At 35.4% G+C, this 25279-nt stretch overlaps 1 protein-coding gene across 3 annotated transcripts in view; it reads left to right on the forward strand.

Annotated features, from left to right (window-relative positions):
* The window catches only part of LOC125651498 (macrophage mannose receptor 1-like), a 97368-nt gene that overhangs the window by 15956 nt on the left and 56133 nt on the right, over positions 1–25279 (forward strand). For all 3 annotated transcript variants that reach the window (XR_008803460.1, XM_048880119.2, XM_056166951.1), the window contains exons 6-17: positions 6258–6384; positions 6729–6808; positions 6925–7046; positions 8213–8342; positions 8424–8512; positions 12213–12335; positions 12564–12680; positions 13778–13951; positions 14106–14225; positions 14381–14497; positions 14646–14696; positions 18323–18505. Coding sequence is in view for 2 of the 3 variants with exons in the window: in XM_048880119.2 (XP_048736076.2) it covers positions 6258–6384; positions 6729–6808; positions 6925–7046; positions 8213–8342; positions 8424–8512; positions 12213–12335; positions 12564–12680; positions 13778–13951; positions 14106–14225; positions 14381–14497; positions 14646–14696; positions 18323–18505 (1433 nt within the window). In the remaining variant the exon portion in view is untranslated. The remainder of the gene's footprint in view (positions 1–6257; positions 6385–6728; positions 6809–6924; positions 7047–8212; positions 8343–8423; positions 8513–12212; positions 12336–12563; positions 12681–13777; positions 13952–14105; positions 14226–14380; positions 14498–14645; positions 14697–18322; positions 18506–25279) is intronic.

Here is a 25279-nt window from a genome sequence, read left to right on the forward strand (position 1 = left end):
TCCCGAATTTAGAATCATGCTTTCAGTCAGAGCAGAAATAAAATCATTTTGAAGTACATCTAGTTTGAATGCAAATGTGGGGTTCCTTCTTTTAATTTCATCAGACTCATTTGAACCCCCTCCCCCAAACTATGCAGCTTTGTTTTTATTGATCTCTAAATCGGCATATGAATCCGGATATACATTATAATGTTTTTTCGTGATCATAGATATCGATACTAAAAAATGTTGATACTTTTGCCTTTTGCATATCCATCATATATTTTAAAAAAAACCTCAACACGAATTTTACTAATTTATGAATACTAACATCTTATCGAATACATTTGAATTTGAAATTTCGACGTACAGCGGTATGTCTATTTTCAGAATATATCCATTGCGCCAGATCTCCGAAATGAAAGTAATCATTATGGCATGTTACAGAAACGTTAGAACACAGATATGCTATAGTCCTGCAATGCATGCATGCGATTTTTCTGAATACATGTATTTATGTATTCGTGAATGAAGTTCCTACGCTTGAAAATATCTTGGTCTTTATGCATTTTGTTTTGTGATTTTGGTTTATCATTCCTTACACTGGGTAAATGAAGGAAAACTTGGTAAAGGGTGCAATTCTACACCATACAATTAGTATGCATGCAAGTGTTGAAAAGCAAAATGTACATGTAATAACCAGACATGTATCGTCATTTTTCATGGGGTGGGGGGGGGGGGGTACAACAGGAAGAAAAAAAATGGAAAATTGGATTCTTTAAAATTCCTTGCCATTCAAAATAATAATTAAAAAGATGAACGAAAACATCAATAAAATAAAACATAAAACTCAAACAAACCAAGATGTTTTATCCGATGTTCAAAGTCCTAATGTGGGGGCGAAGGGTTACAAGAGTCTTTTATTTTGACTGCCTCAATAATTTCCCCCTACACTTTATTTTCTTCCATTGTTGGGGATGGGATGGGGTGGTTAGAGTCCTCTACTATGAGTGCCTCATAATATCTTCATTTTCTTAATTGGTGGTGGTGTGTGTCTTCTACTATTATATCAGAACTTTCAAGCTGGGGTCAATTTTGGGGAGAGGGGGTCGTCACCCAATATATTTTTATTTACATCACAAAATAACGGCCTCTCACTTCTGCATCTGTCGGCGCGGGTTCGAAACCCGCTCGCGCCGGTAAGTGAGAAAGTTTCCCAGTTTACTTTCGGAGGTCGGTGGTCTCTTCCCAGGTACATTGTATCTGGTTTCTCTCTTCCACCAACAAAAACTGGGCGCCACCAGATAACTGAAAAACTGTTAAGTGTGGCGGAAAACATAAAAAACAAAAAACAAAAAAAACAACAACAACAAAGTGGATATTGTTATCAAAGGTGGGGGGACAGACACTATTGGCCCCTCCCCTTGATTCTAAGTACTTTGACCTTTGTATTTGGGAGAGGGCCTACATATATAGGCTATGCCTGTTGCCCAATCCTGTTGAGTTTCTCAATAAAATATGTTTAAATAAAAAAAATTCTATGTGCTTGATAACTACGCATATGATAAACTCAATTACAATGTATTACATTTTGCATTACTACAATTTGCATCCGACGCAGAATGTAATAAAGCAAAATGGCATAGATATATAAGATCTACTAAGTACCAAATTAGCATAAAATGAAGTAATTGAATTGAAAATAACATTATTTAAAGATATGTTTAATTTTTAATTATTCCGTGCTTTAAGGTATTCAATGTATAATGACCATATTTCATATCTAATAAATGGATGGTGGAATATTTGTAATCATGGTATCATTTTGAAGGGTTCATCAAATAAAAATAATCCACCATAGGAATTTTCAAAATTTTGTTTACTGCTTAATTCATTTCACCTAGAATTTAACATTGAAGTATATGGGAAAAGCATATTTTATTACAATATTTTAAAAAGAAATTATATTTTCATAATTATCTCTTGGTAGAAAGTTACATACACTTTCTTTTTATGAAAATCTGAAATAAAATTAATCATTGACCACACACATTTTTAGAAAATTAGATTTTTCTTATTTTTACAAAGGGCAGACAACTCTTCCAAATAGTCTTAAGTGCAAAAAGGTCAGCTTCTAATCATTTACCAGTCATGTGAATTTCATGTGCTTCACTTTCATCATTATTTAACAATAAACTTTTATGTTGATTTAAATCCTTCAAAATTGTTCATTATCCTTTCATTATACATGGAATACCTTAAATGAATCAAATAAATCTGTAATATCAATTAATGAGAGCAATATTGAGTTACTGTTCTGTTATACATGTATTGAATTAACGATATCATTTGTCTTAATAAGAGCGCGATTATTACAAGATCATCGTTTGAATCTCTCTCTCTCTCTCTCTCTCTCTCTCTCTCCATACATACACTCTTGCAGTGTTGTATATGCAAATTATCTATGCACAAACAATTTATGTACCTAAAAGATTTCCTGATTTATAAATCTGTAATACTCTGAAAAGCAAATCATACGGTATAAGGATTCATGCACAATACAGGGTAAATATTCTACTCTGATACTTCCCCTGATTGAAGATAGCTGATCGGCACGGGCTAAGTGTGTCGCAGTCTGTACAATGGACAATGTTGTTTACTGTTGGAATACAAATGGAGTGTACCGTTTTGTTTCATGGATTATGCTAATAAAGGGAGTTTTACTACTACTTTGAGTATTTTCGACAAGTGTACACGTACATCTTCGGTCCTTTACAGATATTACGAGTAGACCCAGGTAAATAATCATCCGCATTCGATGCTTTTTCATGGCGAGCATACATGACTATGTCTTCTTTTTTCGTATAGTAGCATTTATGTATTTGCATTTTGCTTGAAGTAAGTGTGAATGGTATAGATTTTATACCCTTTGTTTATTCCATTTCATCAAAAGATCTAGATAATAGATGAAATATTTCTCCGCGTTTTTGTATAGTTTTGACGTATTTATTGCAAACGTACCACATTCACGTAAAGAAAAGGCATTCTATATTTATTTATCCAAAGCTTTTAGAATGATTTACTACTGTACGATATGTTTATTGTAATTTTGAGCACTGCATGGTGTTTCAAAATGTGATTTCATTTCTTCTTGGTGTCCTATAAATTAGTATCGGAGATGTACGTGTTACCTGTCGAAGCTACCCGCACAGGTAAATCGAAGACACTGATGTGAAGTGAAGCGTAGCACAACTCGTACCCTTATATACCATGCGGACCCTGATACATATAACAATAGAATATCCAACTAATATGGCGGATTAGCAAAGAAATATGGCGGACATATAGAACTATACTATATTTATTAATTCATGTCAGCTTTAATGTCTACTTTCAATAAAATATCTAAGTATGAAGCAGAAGTGGACGACTCTGTGGTGTCCTTTATTTTGAGCTGAACACAATTTACAATGAAGAAAAATCACAAGGAACTACCATTTTTAGATTTACTTATGATAAAGTAGGGGCCCAGTATAACCACGTATTTATATTGTAAACCCAGGGACACGCATCAATACTTGGATTTCAGATCGTGCCACCCCTCTCACCCTAAACGCGATATTCCTTTTAATTTACCACGTAGAATCTGTACCCTTATCACCGAAAAAACTCTACGTTCTAGACGTTTAAAAGAATTAAAAGTATATCTACTAAGGCAAAATTACCTGTTGAACCTAATCAAGGCTAGAATAGAAAACTTAACTAAAATTTCAATACAGGATCTCCGTAATCCGCGCCGAACCACTAATTCCAAAGACAACAGGAAACTTTGTTTTGTAGTTACACATAACCCCGGTAACAAAAATATACTTTTTGATACCAAACGTTTCTTTCCAATTTTGGAACAATCTGATAATATGAAGAAAATAATACAACCTTAGAGATATTATCAACAGCCGACGACAGACCCCCGATCTAAAATGATGCTAACCCAAAGCCCAAAATCCGGGAGTATATTACATCTGTTCAGAAATGTGGCGCCCCTAGATGCGGAACCTGTGCCTCAAGGAAGGAAACAAAATCCAGCTTAAATCGGGAATAGAAATCCGCGCCAACGTCTCAATGAACTGCAAATTGGAAATTTTAATTTGCCCGACTTGCAAAGAATTTTACATGGGACAGACCAGTAAATCAAATGCGCAGGTTCGTGTCCACAAACAACAAATCAGATATCAAAGTGACCGTCAAACGCCATGCTGTGAACATTTTTTTCCGAATGCGGAAATTTTTTTTTCATTCCCTTTCATTAAAATTCCGAATAACAATGAAATCTTCGTTTAGCAAAGGAAGATTATTTCATCTAGCCTTTTAAAACCTAAACTTAATCGTAAATAGCTTTAAATGCATTTATTCTATGTAGCCCAATATCATTGCATACGTTGTGCTATTGTTTGTGGCGCAATGTGTACATGATTATGACTTTAAATCGTCAACACCGCTACTCAACGTTATTATGACGTTACAATGAACGTTTACTTTTCAAGGTTGTTATGTAACTTTGAAACATTGAAGACAAACTGCCTGAAGAGCCGTAATGCGACAGTACTAGCAGGAATAATATATACTAGCGGAAAAAAGAAACTGCATTATCTAATGTATGAAAAAATGATAAAAGTAACAATGAACAAATTTTATTTTTTGTAATACTGTTAAGAAATGTATTCTTTACAACATTTCATAATCCAATATTGTTAATGTCGAATAACGTCAATTTCAGCACACTCGAAAGACACTGGTATTCGAACTTGAATTAACAAAGTTAATAACGCGTGTGACCATCATTTGCATTCACGTATGCTTGACAACGACGCGTCATTGATACCACTAAAGTGTTCAGAAATGCTTGAGAGATGTTGTTCCAGATGTTGGCTAAAGCCTGGCCTAAACCAGCCATTGTCACTGGCTGATTTGATAAACAGCGTGGACGTGATTCCATTTCATCCCAGACGTGCTCGATCGGCAATAAATCGGGGGAAACAGCTGGTCAAGGCAAGAAATCGACATTCTATTGAACACAAAAGTCCCCGACTACACGTGCAACATGTGGCCTTGCATTGTCTTGCTGCAGAGTGTTGTGATTTTGCTGTCTCTGTATGATGGGTATCACAAGGCGCTGAATAATTTCGTCTCGATAGCGTACACCGGTGAGATTTCTATTGACAATTTGTAGAGGGGTCCTTCAATGTGCTGTTATGGCACCCCACACCATAACGCTACCTCCAACGAATTGTCGACGGTGCACAACATAAGCGTCCTGGTACCGCTCCCCAACACGACGATACACTCTACAATGACCGTCATTGCTATCCAAATGAAATCTGGATTCATCAGTGAACAGAATATTGGTCCAGTCCTGTATTCTGAATAGCAAATGTCGTCTGCACCACGCTAGTCTAGCGATACGATGACGTTGAAACAGTATTGGGCGCACCGCTGGACGTCTTTGTCTGATGTTGTGCTCGCGCAGACGATTACGCACAGTTCTTGGACTGATTGGTCGAAGTCCAGGAATGCTACGAGCAGTCAAACTTGCTGTCTGAAAACGATTTCTCAGGTGCACAAATCTAATGTGGTTGTCCTGTCGACGCGACGTCACACAAGGATGCCCAGAACGTGGTCGATCCCGAGTGTTACCAGATTGTTGGGAACGTCTCCATAATGACTGGATGGTGTTCCGATGAACTCCAGTGTCTTGCTACGATATTTTGTGCCAATCCAGCTTGAAGCTTCCCAACAGCCCGATTACATTGGTTTTCGCTGAGTCGTGGCATGACAGAAGGGTAAATTTTGTCAAAACTAAAGTGCTTTCCTTAACGAATAGTGTCCAAACAAACTCCTTACACTTGTTACTCCAAACAGTATTGGCCAGTAAAACTCGTGCGTACGAACACTTCAATAAACAACCTGTGTTCAATAACCATGAAAACGTCCGTGCATCTGAGTCGGGTACTATCCGATATTGTTCAAAAACATCACCTTTATCGATTGTTTACATTTTATAAATATAATAAATATAGAAAAATTATAGCAGTTTCTTTTTTCCGCTAGTATATATATATATATATATATATATATATCATATATTATATTATCACACACACACACACACACACACACACACACACACACACACACACACACACAGGTAACTTTAGATGTGGATGATAATTGTATTAATGCATCAGATATACCACACCTGTCTGTTAATTGTGTTTCAGAGTTTGGTGTAACCACCAGTTGGCTAAACTTCCAGTTATTGACAGTCCTCAGATGCAATCTGCTATGAGTCGTCTAGCTACTGAGGAAAAATCAGATTTGTGGATGGGTATCAAGTATCTGAATGGGGTTAGATTTCAAATAAACATATTAAGCGAAAGATTTATCAACGTTTTCTGGCTACATTAAACTTGTTTTTGCCAATAAAATCAAGATATCGAGTTCTCAACCAACTGTCATTAAATATTTTATATGATTATAAAGAAATGAATATAAACCTTGGGAACCATTGATATAATAGCAGTAACACATATCTTCTTTAAATCAAAGTATAAAATAAACACCTTATACCTTCATTATACAACAATAGTAGTTTTGTTGAGTAATGGAATTGTTTGAATTTGGTCTTTTGCAAATCATGTCGCTAGTCTTTATATAAATCATCAAGTAATTGACATGTATTCTGTATTTAGGATTGGGTATATACCAATTACTCAGCTTTTCAAGTTCCAGTAAAAACATTCTACTGGCACCGACTGTATAAGAATGCAAGGTAATTTATAATAACTGATGTCTTTCATGTCCTTTAAAAGTTTAACATCTTTTAGATTTACAATATGTAAATGAAATACTTGAGATGTTTATTCACACCTCACTATCAAATTGTAGATTCAAAAATGATTCATGCATACTACTAAAGCAGGCAGATAATAGAACAGCGTCGGCACACGATAATTGGATACCAATAAGTTGTGAAATGGAAAAGAAATTTGCGTGCCGAAAACGACAAGGTAATATACTTTATAATCAAGTTTTATAAATCAATTTAAGCACATATCATAAATTTGAATGAAAGTTTTCATATGAATTTTTACTTTTAAAAATGACTTCTACATTGCGTACCTGCTATGTCCAAACGATCTCAAACCCGTACCAAAGAGCATGCGGGCTACATTTTTTGAATGAGTACTGCATTATGATATCAATTAAGAAAGATTTTATGAAGTAAACATCCAAGCCCAACCAAATATTCAAATCTAGGAATGAAAAGGTAACCATTGCTTTGAAAATAACACGAATATACAAATGATGACACGAGGTGCATGCACGATCTGCTTTATGGTATGGTATTCTTACTGAAGCCTATCCAAAGTTTTAGCACATCATAGTGGAATTTTCTTTGGCAGCAATGGCATGAAAAAGTCTAGCTCTGTTTCTTTTCTGATTTCAATTTATCACACTTGAAATATAATTGCCAAGAAAACTACTTGTTCTTTGGGAAAACAATAGAATCTGAATTTGTGATAAATTTTATTTGGATTTGTGATCAATTCTATAGGCTCGTGGGGATCCGGGTTAGAATAGGTCCTCAGCGCCACCTTACTTGTCGTAAGAGGCGACTAAATGGGGGTGGTCCTTTGGATGAGAGCGCAAAAACCGAGGCCCAGTGTCACAGCAGGTGTTGCACGATGACGATCCCTCTCTGCTCAAATGCCATAAGCGCCGAGCATAGGCCTAGATTTTGCAGCCCTTCACCGGCAGTGGTGATGTCTCCTATGAATTAAAAATTCTCGAGAGAGACGTTAAGCAACATACAACCAATCAATCAATTTTATAATTCTTCTCAAGTTTGATAAATCTATAAATCATATTGATATTTTAGTCTCTTATTGGCGAAATTCTTTATAAAACGTTTGCTTTCTTTTCGAAAACATACGTCTAAAAGCCGTGTCTTTACAACACGGTGTAACAAGAAACATCTTGATAAAGAGTTCAATGTTATTTTGGAAGAAGAATAAGAATACAGATAGTTGAAGCCATAATCCTATGATGTAAAATCTGTAGTTATCATGTAGGAAGTTGCTACTTTATTCAAAATGTAAGCACAAATTTACTTGCAAAGATTTAAGTCATCATATATGGTTCAATCGTTTGATAAATATTCATATCGTTATAGGTACCTGTTCAGGAGGTTGGTTCTACCATCAGAACAAATGTTATAAACTTTTAGATGACTTGCAAACATCATTGTGGAACGCTAGAGATCAGTGTAGGAAAATAGACTCAAATTTATTAGAGATTCACAGGTCAGTACTATTCAAAGGCTAACGTTTTACATATACTGTTCTGTTGATAATCTCTCTGTTAGTTATAAATCTGTATTTTAGTGCGACAGATGAATCATTTCTACAAGACTTCCTGCAACTTCAAAGAACTGGCATTGGAAATGATGGGAAATTTTGGCTTAATCTGCGAAGTAAGGATAAAATTTGTTAATAAGTGGTGAAGTGGGTGCATGAGAATCATGCAATAAGTGAACACAACGTATGGAGACATCTCTAAAAGTGTCTATTAACAAACGAAGCTCGCTACAATGATTACACAGGTAAGTCATGATTTGCTCTTAATCAGCTGAAGATGAGGATTATCCTTAGTGCTCTGGAAAATGTCACCGTCACTCCAAAACTATCACATTTTTCTCACCGAAATTTCGTTCTAAGGACACCCCGTCAATTATGTAAGATTGCCTGCTTTAAAAGTAATCATCGAGTCACGGATGGCATATTGCAAGTATCACTTAAGCTCTACTATTGGTTATATACCGGTTTGAAATATATGAAATCACGATACAACGATTTTTTGCCAAGTCATCCCCGAATACAATTTGAAATTCTCAGGCCTTTACGGCAAGTGAAAAAATCACTTGACGGAAAAACCCGAGAAGTTGCGAGTGCCCCAAATTCATAGGAACTTACCGGAATCATCAGAAAAATTAATTCAATTCACTAGTAAATTGTTGTGGCGCATTGATTTTATGTTTTATGTTCAAACAACCTATTACTAGCTTCCGTAAATTTTAAGCTAAATATGATTATTCACTCTTTATCATTCGCCTCTTTCCGTGACTGACGGATCCCATTAGGGTCCAGGTTAGAAGAGGTCCTCAGTACCCATTCCTTGTCATAAAAGGCGGCTTAATGGGGCGCTCATTCGGACGATACCGAAAAAACCCCAGACCACGTGTCGCACCATGTGTGGCACGACAAAGATCCCCCTGCTCAAAAGCCGCAAGTGCCGAACATAGACCTGAATTTTGCAGCCTTTGACTGGCAATGGTGACGTCTTCATATGAGTGAAAAATTCTCGATCAGGACGTTAAACAATGTACAACCAACCAACTTGGCATCGTCTGCTGTCAACAACTTGAACAAGCATACTATCATTGTGTGCATTTTTAGCTGTAGTTATAGAAGCCTGACAATAATATATATTTATAACCAATGTGAGCAAGCCTTTTCATACATTCGTACGTTTTGTTTTTGATCATATTGCCTAGTGTGAAAGAAAAAACAGCCACGGTGATATGACGTCATAATTCACTGGTTGTTCTTGCTGAATGAATGATTGATTGATCATGGTTTTACGCCATTTTGGTAATATTTCAGTCATTTCACGACGGGTAGCTAATTGAAATGTGTTTGGTTGTGAGTGATTTAGTTTCCCTGATGGCCCCCCCCCCCCCCCCCAGTGAGCCTACGCATTTTTGAAAATAAGGAAAAAGATCTTTTGCGTGCCAAGCGGGTTGTGATCTTTGACATGGACTCCTTTAACGTCCTATCCGACGGACATTTTGAATGTCCGATGCATATTCTTGAAATAATCACTTGTTGACTGAATAAACGGATCAAATGACGAATGTCATGTTGTAAAATGTTAAGGGGCTTCGCTCATGTCAACATTCAAACCGTAAAACATTTTATCTCAACATTCAAACCGTAAACCATTTTATCTCAACAGTCAAACCGTAAAACATTTTATCTCAACATTCAAACCGTAAACCATTTTATCTCAACAGTCAAACCGTAAACCATTTTATCTCAACAGTCAAACCGTAAAACATTTTATCTCAAGAGTCAAACCGTAAATCATTTTATCTCAACAATCAAACTTTAAAACATTTTATCTCAAGAGTCAAACCGTAAACCATTTTATCTCAACAGTCAAACCGTAAAACATTTTATCCCAACAATCAAACTTTAAAACATTTATCTCAATAGTCAAACCGTAAAATATTTTCTTTCGTAGTACCACATGGCGGTACATACTTTTATGTCAACGATAGAAAAAAGCGCTCTATTTCGATTTGAATTAACAAGTAAGTGAAAGGAGAGGTGATGAAAAAATTAGATAGGTCACATGAGGAATCTGTACTGCATGCTTACAAAGCTTGTGACAACATTGTCTTTATTTGTAAGGCTCATCATTTTAGAATAACTTGGCTTTAATTCCCTATTTGGTAATTTAACTTATGCCCCAAGTTTCCTTTCTAAAAGCGAAATTCTTCAGAATCATGTCTCAGTTTTAAACACATTTAATACACCAGTGGATGGGACGAACGAATTTGAGGTACCGAACCTAAACGTAATTCCAAAACTCATAAAACCCCTTTAAACGGATATAAATTGCAGGATTCAGTAAATGTTCTTCCAAGTACATATCTTTACTCCTGACGAAAATGTTAATTGCTTTGAAGGAGAAACTTCAAATGTATTGTACTAAAGCATATTTAAGAAGTGATGTAAATTAAATGAAACTTTTCCAAAATTTAAAACACCAAAGCATAAAACGTTCGACACCCCACACCACTATTCCTCACGATAAATTAATAGGTTTGTTTACTTCACAGATATCTGCTTCATGAACAAAAATGGAGCTCGGGAATATTCATATATACTAATCAATCATTAAAATTACCTTGTGAAACACAACTCTAACTGTATACGCAAACACTATGACGTTGATATTGATAAGATGCTGGAGTTCCTCATTGATGTAAAACTTATACGGTACCAATTTTGATGCACAAGATGCACATTTCGACAAATAATGGTTCTTCAGTGATGCTCAAGCCTACAATTTGGAAATTCGAAATAACAATAAAATTGTAAGAGTTGAAAGAAAAACTAGAGTGCCAAAAACTGGAGCCAAATTCGTCCAAGGATAAGAGCTATGCATGAGGGAGATAAGCCTTAATTTTGAAATGAATTTCTAAATTTTATGTCAGCATTTAAATATACATCCGTATTTTCAAGCTAGTAACGAAGTGCTTAGTTACTGGGCAGTAGAGACCCTCGGGGACTAACACACACACACACACACACACACACACACACACACACACACACACACACACACACACATATATATATATATATGCAGTCTTTGGTGATCAGGTCTTCCAGCAGTTTGTTTGAACTCGTCTGGACACGAATTGTGCTCTTTTGTTAGCTGTCCTGCTTTTGTACTTCTACATGAGAAGTTAAAATATCTTGCTGTGCATGGCCGGAAGGCAGGATTTATTCAACATCTTTAAAAAGAGATGAAGAAACATATTCAGCTCGACATTGAAATACATCGATGACGTTTTATCTGTTAACAGCATACGTCGATTCGATAATACCCAGTGAACTGGAAATAAAAGTCACAACCGGGTCAAATTTGCTTGATATTTGGATACTTAATTGAACATAAGCACCGGATTACACATATGATTTATCCAAGGGACCATGTTTGCCTAACTCTTGATTTGTATTCCTTCTAGGAGTTATGGGATTGATCACTGTTCCCTATCTCCACCTTTTCATTAACGACAAACTTACAACTTCATGCACAACTGGATGATTTCAGGTTCTCAATCAATAGCTTCCCATTTTTATGTAGCAATATTCATTATTACCCATGTATCATGTTTATGTCTCACAGCAGAACCAGAAATGTCTTCTTTATTCCCTAGAATAAAATCATAGAAAAAAATCATACATTTCTTTGAATAGGGAGATGAATTTTAAGCTGAAGTTAGGAATATGCATGCATAGATATATTTAATATCTGAACTATGCAAAACTTTATTCATGGACTGACTCGTTTCTTCAAATACACGGATTTCTTTCATACAGGAAACGATGATTCGACAGAGAAGTACTGGAAATGGAGATGGGACTCCTCTGAAACTAGAAGGGTCTCGTATAGACAATTTGCAAACGCCAGCAATTCAGGAGAATGTGGCTATATGGATATAGGTACTTTTCATTATTTATCCACCAACAATAATATACTATTGTTCTCATAGTATTGTACAATGTATATTCAGTTTACACTGGATTGAATTACAGTATATCTGTATTATTGAGATATCTTCTGGAAAGGGATACATGTTGTAAATCCTTCCATACATCGTCATTATGAACTCATTCTTGGTCATCTTTTCCGGAATTTATGAGATGTGATGACGGATTCTTCTTTCACAGATAGAAAAGGGACGTGGCATTCCGATGCGTTTTGTTCCGAGCCATTTAGTGTCGTCTGTACCCATGATGTTGGGACATTGAACTGGATATTTAATATGAAGAGGAATATTCGTTTAGGTATTTAGAAAAACATGTACATGTACATCATTTTGATGTCATATTTTCGTTTACTACAAAGCTATACATATTTTTTTTACTTGTGTTTCTTTCCTTTTTATGGAAAGTTAAGTAACTGCTTTTTAGATTTTAAAGTGTATGCAGCTTAAATTATGATAAAAATGAATGAACAGAAATCATTCAACGACACTTATCATGACATTCAATGGATTCGATACGCAAGAGTTTGTTTTACGTATAATTATTTTCGAATCGAGGCAGGTTACTGAAAAACAAGTTGATTTTACAGGGGTTTCAACAGTCTCGTTTAAAGTCCGCATTTTGCACATTTTATGGTCGTTAATACCATTTACTTTCCCAATATAACCTTGCATTGGATCAAAAGCTGTCCGACGTGTTTCATACCGATTGTTAGGCCTTTTTGGCACACTGGTTTTGACTACGTATAACTCCATTTACATTATCAATATATAGGGCTCACAACGGGTGTGACCGGTCGACAGGGAATGTTTACTCCTCCTAAGCACTAGTTCCCACCTCTGTTATAGCCAGGGGTCCGTGTTTGCCCAGTTCTGTATTTTATACAGTGAAATTTCTCTAAACCGGCTGGCTCTTGGACGAAAAAAAGACCTGTTTAAAGGGGTGGACAGTTTACCGAGAATGTAGCATTTAGCGATATATCATTTCAATATTTACAGAGTAGTTACTGTTCACTTTGTTCTGGTGATCTATGATCAATTATCGTTGGAAATCAAATTAGTCCGCTTGCACCTACAGGTAATTACAAAGAACAAGAAATATTCTCGCTCAAACCATCTAATTTTAAACTGAAAATCTATAACAGAATACATAAAGAAAACACGTAGGCATATCATTGGAATTCCACTTACCTATAAAAATTCTGTTTACATTAATCGCATAAATAATTCATTTTCTTGAATTCCAGAATCAAGATAAAAGTTTTAGATATTGAATTTTATCTTACATTTCATTTCGTTCTCAGAGTAAGAGAGTAGGTTGTAAACGGGACTTTAGGTGAAGCTTATAGCAATGTGTAAGTGCATGATGATTATCTGAATTATAACCATATCTTAAAGATTATAATCGTGGATCCTCTGAATGTGGAAAAGGATGGGTGGATGACAAGGAATCTTCTTGCTTTTATTTCATCGGCGAACTTCTGACGTGGCAGTCGGCTGAAGATAAATGTCAACAAATGGGCGCCCATCTCATCAGTATTGACGACGCAAATGAACAAAAATTTATTACTGGTCAGTTAAACTTTTTTCTCTCTCGCATGTTTTGCTGATGCCCAACTATCTATTTTGTATTGCTTGTAGGAGTTATGAGATTGATCACTGTTCGTTATCTTCACCTTGCATTAATCATGCAGCAGAACATATTGAAGGTCATGTACTTTTATAGGTTTAATAAAGCCCGATGGTATATGGGGATCTGTATGGATTGGTGCAAATTCTCGTACAGAGGGAAGGGGATTTCAGTGGACGGACGGTGGTGCGTTTGTCTATTACAACTGGTTCCCAGGTAAGCTTTTCATGTAATAAAACACAATAATTGACAATAGAAATGGATAATGAATTAGATTTACCGTATGATTTATTAAAGAAGTTTGCTCTACTTGGAGTGACTGTTATGGCTTGTATCCATTTAGAATAACAGGTCTTATCAATGTTATGTAGGTGATCCTGAAAGTCAGATTGAGGGCGATGAAGAATGTGTAGCTATGTTCATTTCCAACTCTTTATGGACAGACAACTCGTGTCAACAGCTACATTCTGCCGTGTGTGAGAAAATGAGTTAGTGTCAGAGTTCTGTACATCTGTTCATGTTTAATGATAAAATGTTTCAATTACAATCGGACCTTCAACATGCATGTTGTATTCTCTTGACTTCATTTAAGCCAAGTTCATACAAAATATACAATGTTCGATTTAAAATTTGAAGGGCCATTCCAAGCAAAGAATAGAGCATCTAAGAAAACTGTTAAGATGAAAGGTATGTATAAAATGTAAGGGTATGGCAAGGACTCATGATCAATTTGGTCCCAACTTTAACGTGAAAAGCTACATGCATGAGTAATAGTTCATGCTAAGAATAATAAACTATATCTAATATTCATTTCGAGGTTATATACACGTATACTTCAGGAACGTGTTCTGATTTTCCTCAACGTTTTATAGCGATAGGAAAACATGTAAAACGAAAATATTTCGAAGCTTAGGTTTCCACAATATTGGTAATGAATTTTGAAATGAATAGATAGCTATTACTTGTAATGGTGCAGATATGATGATCTTTCCTTTTGAAATTTAGATCACTTCGGTGCTCATGTTTACGTTTCAAATAAAAAATTCACTGCCTCGTAGTGTGTCACTATTTTTACTTCTAAAGGCATGAGGATGAACAATTGTTTACAATAATTCAGCCACTTACTCATGAGTAATATGCCTCCTTTTATTATACCTCGGTCTCGCTATAAACCGAATAAGAACATGGCGATGGTAAGTCAGATTCTGAGAAAACCAGATCCTTATTAAATGCGTTTAACGTTAAAACTAGTCTGAAAGATAATCAAGCCTATGAACCATTTCAAAATGATATCTGCACTTGTTTGTATGCTCGTTGTCAGACGTGTATCATGTTATAGCGTTGTTCGTGTGTCCGCCCGAGGTAATGTTTTCCATACTTTTTTCCGCAAGGGCTGTATGTACAGCGTTGGGATATGGTCACAGTTTCTACCTAGAAAGGTGTAAAAGTGAGATTGCATTTCAGCTGGATTGGTGCATACTGACCTATTTTGGGGCTGAAAGTAAATCAAACAGTTTTCCGAACTTTTTTCGCTACGGATACAGATATTGCCTTGAATTTTGATCACAAGCTTCCTTTCGAAGGAATACGAGTCAAGTTTGCATTGAAGCGGGATTGGTGTACCGTGACCTACTGTATGGCTAAAGGTAGATAAGTTTTCCAGATTGTTTATTGATACAGTTATTGCCCTGAAATGTAATCACAATCTTCCGCTCAGAGAAATACGGTCTCAGTTGGAATTTTATCTCAATTGGTGCTCTGTGACCTACTTTAGGCTTTGAAGTATGTCAAATAGTGCCCTGGACTTTCTCTCACTATGGATACTGTTATGGGTCAGAACAAACCCTTAATATAGCTGAATTACTAACAAAAGACAATTAAACAATTAATAAGATTCATTTACAATTAATAATTGATAGAAAAATTGTAACAATAGCAAAATACCAACTTACTGCAGTCGAACAATGAATCCAAACAGAATTTACACAAACAAAAAAACTAGTAAGTCCAAAATCATAGTTCCAAGTATAATCGAAATTGAATGGAAAAATGTCTAACCATAGCTTCTTTCATAAGAATTTCAGTGTATTTATAATACGAATGAATTTTCTAGTACAATCTTGAAAGACAATGATGCAATCATTACGTAATCTTTCTACATGTGTCAATTTTAATGAAAAGAAAATAAACATGATACTCTGGAACACTCTAGGTCAACTCAGTGCAAATAGTACTATGTAAGGTGAAGATAACGAACAGTGGTCAATCTCATAACTCCTATAAGCAATGCAAAATAGAGAGTTGGGCAAACGCGGATTCCTGGACTCACCAGAGATGAGATCAGGTGCCTAGGAGGAGTAAGCATCCCCTGTCGACCGGTCACACCCGTCGTGAGCCCTATATCTTGATCAGGTAAACGGAGCTATGCGTAGTCAAAATTAGTACACAACTATACATATAGGTATTGCACTGAAATGTCATCACTGTCTGACAGTCGTATGATGTCATCACTGTCTGACAGGCGTATGATGTCATCACTGTCTGACAGGCATATGATGTCATCACTCTCTGACAGGCGTATGATATCATCACTGTCTGACAGGCGTATGATGTCATCACTGTCTGACAGGCGTATGATGTCATCACTGTCTGACAGGCGTATGGTGTCATCACTGTCTGACAGGCGTATGATGTCATCACTGTCTGACAGGCGTATGATGTCATCACTCTCTGACAGGCGTATGATGTCATCACTGTCTGACAGGCGTATGATGTCATCACTGTCTGACAGGCGTATGATACCCCGTTTGCGGTACTGTTGTTTATATCATATTTTGCATGCAAACATGCTGAACTGTAAAATAGAATTCCAATACGCACTGTGTTTAATCATGTCGTTTCCACTTTCTTCATAATCAATCATTGGGATTTTCTCAAAATCCCCTCTAGTTCGCAATTGTGGGTGGTGTTCTGTTTTAATATAGCTTATACATGTAATTTGGTAAAGCACGATGAAGAAGGACCCGTTATTCAAGTGTGAACAGCTGAACTATCGTAAATGTCGCTCAAAGTGCACTTTACTGGTAGGTGCGCAAAAGTCTGTAAAAGTAAACATTGATAACTAGGTAAATATTTGTATATAACAGAAACAAATTCCAATAGTTTTGTTTACTTGTAATTGGATATTGCGCACCATATAGATGTGCTCTATTTATTATCCCCCCTCCCAAGATTGGATATGTAGCAACGAGACCTTTCCTGTGTGAGTATGTACATGTCTGTGTAACGCTTTACAGACTACAATATTGCTCGATTGATTTTGTAGCTTTGTTAAAAAAAAAAAGAACTCAATTTGATTTGGGGTTAAAAGTTCAAACTTCAAGGTCATGACGGATCTTCATAGAAAAAGCTTGTAGACACTCATTGCGAAAGGATATGCCTCTCCTTGCGGAGCTCTTGTTTGGTGTAGGTTTATAAAGAATTACCTGACATAAAATGTAGGATGTATATCTTTTGACTTAGGATGTATCTGATACTAGTGCTAAGAATTTTTAAATTTCACTGATGGACAGTATTGCGCTCTTTTTCTGTAGTAAAAGGTATACATGTATTGCTATCAGATAAAGTAAATTAAAACTCAAGTCTTGTTGGTAAATCGATCAAATTTATCAAACTTTCTTTCACCTTAGTGTACATCATACCACTTACAAAAGCAATATGTCATAAATGTTTGCATCTCTCTGAAGGTCAGCATAGGGAGGGGATCGCTGGATTGGCTTGTCATAGCACACAACATACACGGTGTTTAAAAACACTTTAGCTATTGATCTTAATTATAGTGTTTTATTTTGGTAATTTTACAGATATAAGATCTTATGCCATCTAATTTAATTTAATTGTGTTTTATTGTTTCATTCCTCTTTTTAATCTTGTAAAGCGTCTTAGAGTAATTTGTTTTATATAAGGTGCTATATAAATCTTATTATTATAATTTTCATTCCCATTTTCTATTTGCTCCATTCGCCACCATTTACAATGGATGAATTTAAAACGGAGCTAATTATTTACCTCTCTTTGAATAGAATTTTATCAATATGTGCTGGTCAAGTTTGAAATTTGGCGAAATCGCTCAAGAGTATTATTAGGGTGAAAATAAGAGAGTACGAATGCACAGTTTGCTTTCTGCATTTTTGTTGTTTTTTCTAACAAATTCTGATAAAAATTTAACGTATAAAAGAGGACTTTACATTCAAATAGAATGGCTTCTGGTCCACCAGTTGTAATTAACGATAAGAAAGTATAGCTTGTTGCAGGATCAGCTGTTAACGGAACCTGTGCTGATGGCTGGATACCTTATCGTGAGGGTTGTTTTCTTATACAACAAAGGAGGACTACATGGGATGAGGCCAGTGCTCTTTGCCGCCAACAAAACGCCCATCTTGCTTCTATTGCTGACCAGGATGAACTGTACTTGGTGTTTAGCCAACTTCCACCAGGTTTGGAATACATTATCAATGAGATTTAGAAATTTATCATCAAACTAAATCCTTTGACCAATTTCAAATCAATTTATAAACAGTTTTAGTGCTTGTCAAGTTCAGCTTCATTTCTTTCTCTTAAACCATATACTCGAGTATCATTTTACTTGAGTTACGAAGTTATACATACACTGTACTTTAAAAATAAGGTAAAAAAGGAAGACCTGGATTGATATAAATGAGTATAGTATGTTTACTTAGGGAAGCCGACTATGTTCTGAATTTTTGGATTTTTGTTTTCGAAAGATTGTTGTGTCTGACTGTTGACATTAAAATACAAGATCTCAGGTGTTTGAATTCTTCCAATAAGTGTTACCTAGCAACAAGCAAACGAACAAATATACTTTCATATTATCATAATTTCTGACACATCAATTATTACGTGTTACAGATGATTAAGTTATTAAATAATTGTTTAAAATTTGAATTCCACCCTTGCTGTAGAATAAATCACTATCTCTGTTTAAACTGAGCTAATATGCTGAGTCATCAGAACTATAATCCGTTATACCGGAGTTCCTATTCATTGTTGTAAATCAGTTTCTATTGTGGATGAATAGAGCCAATAACACGAACACTACTAAAATCCATTCACACGGAAATAAAATATTATATTTGACAGTTGTTTCACTTTTCGAAACATGTAGATACATGTAGTGTACACAAAATATTGACATGTTTATGATTAAATCAATTTGTTATTTTTCTGTTATAGTACCACTTGTGCAAATTACATATGTACACCATATGATGGTGCAATAAAAAAAAAGACTAGTACTAAATCTTTTTATATTTGTGACATTTTTTTCGTACAATTGGTATACACTGTTGTTATTCTTATAAAGAAAATAATATCTACATTTATACATGTTTTGGTACTTAATGTTTCAGTGCATTATATTCTCGATGAAAATCCCTGACCATTCAACATGACTTGATATAAATGTATTTTGTAAAAAGATGCCTAGATGATTGAGGCGATATATTCAATTTTAGTCTGTTTAAGTAGATCCTTAAAGTTTCATCAATGAAGAATATAGTGTTACTAGGAATTTAAAAGAGGCTCACATAAGCTTTCCAATGTGCGAGTAAAATAGTTATCAAAGCTTTCAAAACAGTAGATCAATATCATGCTGTTTTCAAGGAAATATTTTTTGAGATTCTGATAACGTAAAGCCTCGGTCACAATCGGAAGCAGGTTTTTTTTAAAAAACAAATCATGTGGCCTCTGCATTGTTCGCCTTAGGTGATAGTTGTATCGGTAGTAGAGGTTAGAAAAAGTTAGCAGTTAATTCATAAGACGGGGGTAAGAACAAAGTAAAGCGACAGTACCGCTATACAACGTCCAAGAGAGCGTTAAATGTGACATGGACGTTAGGGTAACGGACAGGTATCGGTATCACACTTTCACGGAGACTACTAATTGTTAAACAACTCATGGGTGGAATTCATGTCTTATGCGAGACTGCTGCGCACCTTCCCTACTACCTATATAAAACACACAATTTCAGAAGGGCACTTCTTCTTGCTGTGTTCTTCCCTTAGTCTCTTTTTGTTTGTCACCTCCTACTATTTCGTTTGTGCGATACAAGTCCTCTAAAGAATACGAAATTAACAGAAGGGGAAACAGTAATCCCAGAAAAAAAAAAAATATATATATATATATATATGTATATATACACCGGGATATATATTTATGAAACACATCGGACACCATATGACTTAATGATAGGTTGTATTGGCAAACTAGGTCGTTATAACAACCACAGAATTTGCCAAATGTTGACTGAGACTGTTGAAACCCATTTTACATCAACTTGTTTGTCAGTAGCCTGCCTCGACTTAAAATTTGATCATAATCAGAACAAGCTCTTGCGTATCGAATCAGTTGAGAGATATAAACACAAATTATCCCGTTTGTCATAAAGTTGAGTTGTTAGTTTACCGCTGATATCTATTTTCAATAAAACATGTGAGTAGGAAGCGGATTCTTTTATTTCGAGTTCACTTGGATGTATGGAATCAACATATGACTAAAATGATAATTGTTAATACATAAAACGCCGTTGATATATCTAAATGGCGAGCTGAAGATCATATCAAGATATTTTTTTCTTATCACATAGAAGCTTTGAAATAAATTCTGCTTCATGAAAATATAAAAGCAGGTCAGCTAACAAAAGAGCACTATCCGTACCCATGGGAATTCCAACATACTGTTGGAAGACCTGATCACCAAAGACTACGAAGATATTGTCAATAAGGAACTCCAGCATATTTTTTATTTCAATTTCAGTGTACTTGTTCATGGAATGAGAGTGGTGTTAACCAAAGTGATTTTTGGATGACATATCACTAGATATGAGTTTTCAATTTTTGTTGAAGAAGCAAGTGCCAATGATGTCAAAAAGCCTAGTCTTTAATTTATCGTGAAGGGTAGTCGTGTAAAATGTTGAAAAGTCATACGTTTCGATGTTGATTTGAGAAACGTTTTTCGATTTTAAATTTACAAAGTCTTTGAAAATTTTAGAATCCACATTTGATTAACCATTTGGCATATGTTGTGGCACCCTACGTTTGAAGTTTTTCATTCAAAGGTGTTAATATTTTCGTGAGGAGCAAAGATAGGGGTTTAGTAGAACATTTACTGTATTCAGTATTGCATCTTTGTAAGGGTTTGTAAGAATAATTTGTTTTCATACAAAATTTTTCTCATATCCCTATATTCTTTTATTTTTGTATTCCCGAGTAGGAAAGTTTGTGTAATTTGTATAAATAATGAATTATTTACAGAGGAACTACATGTATGTGGTGTTGGTAGCTGAGGCTACTTCCTGATGTGCACTCAGGCTGTTTACAATCTTGTGAGAAACACGTACATGTAAATTAGAAGGTAGTCTTGTTTGCATGTAATTTTGTTTGAGAAAATACCATTTACGGTGTTGTTTTTCTGGTGTCGGCAGACGAGACAGATAACATAAATTTCCGACAGCGTAATTTGGCATCAATTTAGGAAAGCAAGTTTTAATGATTTCCCCCCTCTATTGTAAGATGTAGTGAAATCAATTACCGATGCGTGTACCTTAAGTGAGTTAGTGTTTTCATTGTCGTGAACGTAATTGAAGAGATGCGACCTTAACCACGCCGTGTATAATTTGAATTTTCGCGTTCTGCGCAGTTGTTGCGCATCGTTTGACTTTCATGAGGTCGTAAAAAGTGAACTGTAGATATTTTAACAAATACGATGTTTTTTGAATAAAAAACCAAAGGACTGTTAATTTATGTTCAAATATAAAGTGAACTGTAGATATTTTAACAAATACGATGTGTTTTGAATAAAAAAAAACCAAAGGACTATTAATTTATGTTCAAATATAATAAATTCTAAAGATAATAAGAATTTTAAAAAAGTGGTTTTACGACTTGAGAAGACCAGAGCAGACGTCAGACGATTTCCCGGTGGTTTAGACAAATGGGGATATTACAAAAAGAAATTATTTATAGAAAAAAGTTCGACTCGACCTTTGCCCCAAAGATAAAGTCAGGTAATTGATTTTGATATGCGTTTTCATACACATGTATATGCATGTATATTCCCCCCCCCCCCCCACATGTTCATATCTTATTTCCAAATGGCAAGGGCCCTCGAGGGGCAGCATGAAAATACACACAAATGTATAAACATATCAGTAAATAATAATAAAAAAGAAGAAGAAGAAGTTATTACACGACACAGGGTTTAAACACAATGTCACTGTTGTTAATTGCATATATTGTTCCAATTAAATTTCATAAGTGTATGCGGCACTCTTCTAGTTTACATGGGAAAAAAATCCAAAATGGAAAAATGATAGAATATCATATAGATATTTAATTGTAAATTAATAGTAAATAAAATTTTACGCATATCTATTGTAGAACACTTGTTTCTCATAGAAAAAAGAAAAAACCAACAAAGATCCGTCTAACAAAAATTATCTAAATCATTTTCTACACTAAAGTATTAATGCTGACGTCACAATTTAACCTCACATTGCGTCATACTCAACATGCATTGTGACACACTTTTTGTGCATTCAAAGCATCTCATTTCTCACTAATATAACTTATTTTCTATCAAAATATCGAAATATTGTATACATTTCATTGGTAGATCCTCTAATAGATATCTCATTCCTATATAATCAGACTATGGGTATAAAGCACACGTTTTCCAATTACAAATTTTGTAACTTGTATATTTCAGATCACATCTATATTGTAAATGTAGTTGGGTAAAACAATACATTTCATTGAGAATTCGATATAGAAATAGTTGGAGCCTACTTATTTCAGGATACATATAGGCTATATATAATGGCAGTGCCCCCCCCCCCCCCCCCCCGAATAGTAAACTCAACCACCTGGTGATTTTAATTATGTTCTCTGACATTGCTACATTTTTGTATGTATATTTTTCCATAGTTGAGGTATGCATGGAACCATCGGTAATTACATATGTTTAAACTTGTGATAATAATATCTATGAAGTAGTATTGTATTCATTTACACATGAGATTGAAAAATATGTTTGCAAATGTGGCAGGGTGATCTTTATATCTAATTGAATTTTCTACATTTTTCAATACTAAGCTCTGCTATATTAATTGAATGAAATCTATTCACAACATTCTATTGACCAGGTTGTTTGTAGGAATTCACTCACTCTAGCTAAAACCAGTTTAATAACTTTTTCTTCTATAAATAAGTTTCGCGGGCTTTTTCATCAGTGCGGGAAATTTGTTTTAGAGGGAGTAGACCTATACATGTAGCTGCCCGTTGTGCCACACCTTAAGGTATATATTTGAAATGTTTATTATTAACTGATTGATAATTATGTACGTTGAACTATTTTTTTATCAGTATATTTCTCTACTATGAAATGACCGTTTTTTTGATCAAGGACTATAAATTTTGTTACTTTTTGAAGTAAAGTAATAAAGTCGATCATATACATTTCATTGGAATATTTTGACTTCTTTAAAGGGAAATACGAATATGAATTTATGTAATTGTATATTTTGTTGCATATGTAATGTGGTGTGTGATTTGTTAATTTCAGATCTGCCATTGCCTTTAGTTGTTAATAAATTTAATAAAACCTACGTCGCTTGGTTATATTTGGCGTCGCCGGTTATCCCGCATCAACTTTGTAAGGCAATGGCTTGTGGTAACAACGGATGGCGGAATTCATGGGTAGATCTCTCTACATATTAATATCGTGGACGCCGTGAGTACTTTGTGCTGGATTTCACACCTACCCGACAACGACAATGGCGGCTCACCCGACCGTGAAGTCATTACAAAAAGAGGTTACCGCATTGCAGAATAAAATCAGTGAAATGGGCTGGGAAAATACTGAAGCGAAAACAGTGTATGTACAACGAGATCGAACACTTCCCAAATTTAACGGTTACAACATGGACATCGAGGACTGGATAGAGGATGTCCATTACGCAGCACGCGGAACAACGACAGAAGAGGGCGCGGATCTAATCTACCAACACCTATCTGGAAATGCGAGAGACGAAATCAAGTTCCTGGATGGAAATGTGAGAAAAAATCCGTTGCAAATGATCAATGTATTAAGAGAAGCTTTCGGGGATAAAGAAAATGCTATGAAACTACAAAAGAAATTTCTAGATAGAAAACAGAGCGAAAGTGAAACTCTACGTCAATATTCATACGCACTTATGGATATCATGAAAAAGTTATTGCGCAAGGATTCGTCAGTGTTTAGGAATGAAGATAAAGCCATGCGTGACCAGTTTTCAGGAAACGTCAGGGATACCTTTCTACGGAAACATCTAAAGCGTATTCTGCGGACACAGCCGGATATAACATTTATCGAACTTCGTGAGGAGGCTACACTCTGGGCAGAGGAAGACGAAAACACCGATGTAAAAGACTCAAGTGAAAAACAAATTGAGAAATCAAATGAAACGAAACTTGATATGTCAACAAAACAATCGGAAAGCGGAAGTGAAAGCAGAATCAAAGAACTGTCCGAAATGTTGAAGAAACAATCGCGACAAATAGACAGTTTAACAAAAGCAGTTAATTCAACGCAAAGGTATGAACCTGACTGGTATTATGAACGACCACTGATATGTTTTGGATGCAAGAAGCAGGGCCACAAAATAGCTGACTGTCCATCAAAATCCGAGTCTACAAATGCAGATTCAAAACGTCAGTCTACAAAAGCACCACCGGAAAACAACAGCCCTTCGTAATGCCGAGTCCAGTTATAGAAGGGAATCAAACGGACTCTTGGAGAATGAACACTCGATTAGTCGGTAAATGTCCTACTACATTTGTAAATATGAACGGTGTTAAAGTAAATTGTTTAGTAGATACTGGTTCATCAGTTTCAACAGTGACTGAATCTTTTTATCAAAAACATTTAAAAGCAGCAAGCAAACTGAATACTGACATTGTGTTTTCACTGAAAGCTACAAATGGATTTTCTATTCCATTCATTGGATACGTAGAGGTCAACATAGAGGTCATGGGTCAGCTATTAGAGCAAGTTGGAGTATTAATAGTGAAGGACTCTGTTGACTATGAAACTCGACAACGCAAAGAGAAAATTCCGGCTATTTTAGGAATGAACACTATTTCACTTTGTAGAAAGCTATTGGAAACACAACATGGCACTGATTACACAGAAAAAGTAGAAGAGATTTCAGTGAA

This window comes from Ostrea edulis, chromosome 5 (assembly GCF_947568905.1).
Source record: "Ostrea edulis chromosome 5, xbOstEdul1.1, whole genome shotgun sequence".
Classification (NCBI taxonomy): domain Eukaryota; kingdom Metazoa; phylum Mollusca; class Bivalvia; order Ostreida; family Ostreidae; genus Ostrea; species Ostrea edulis.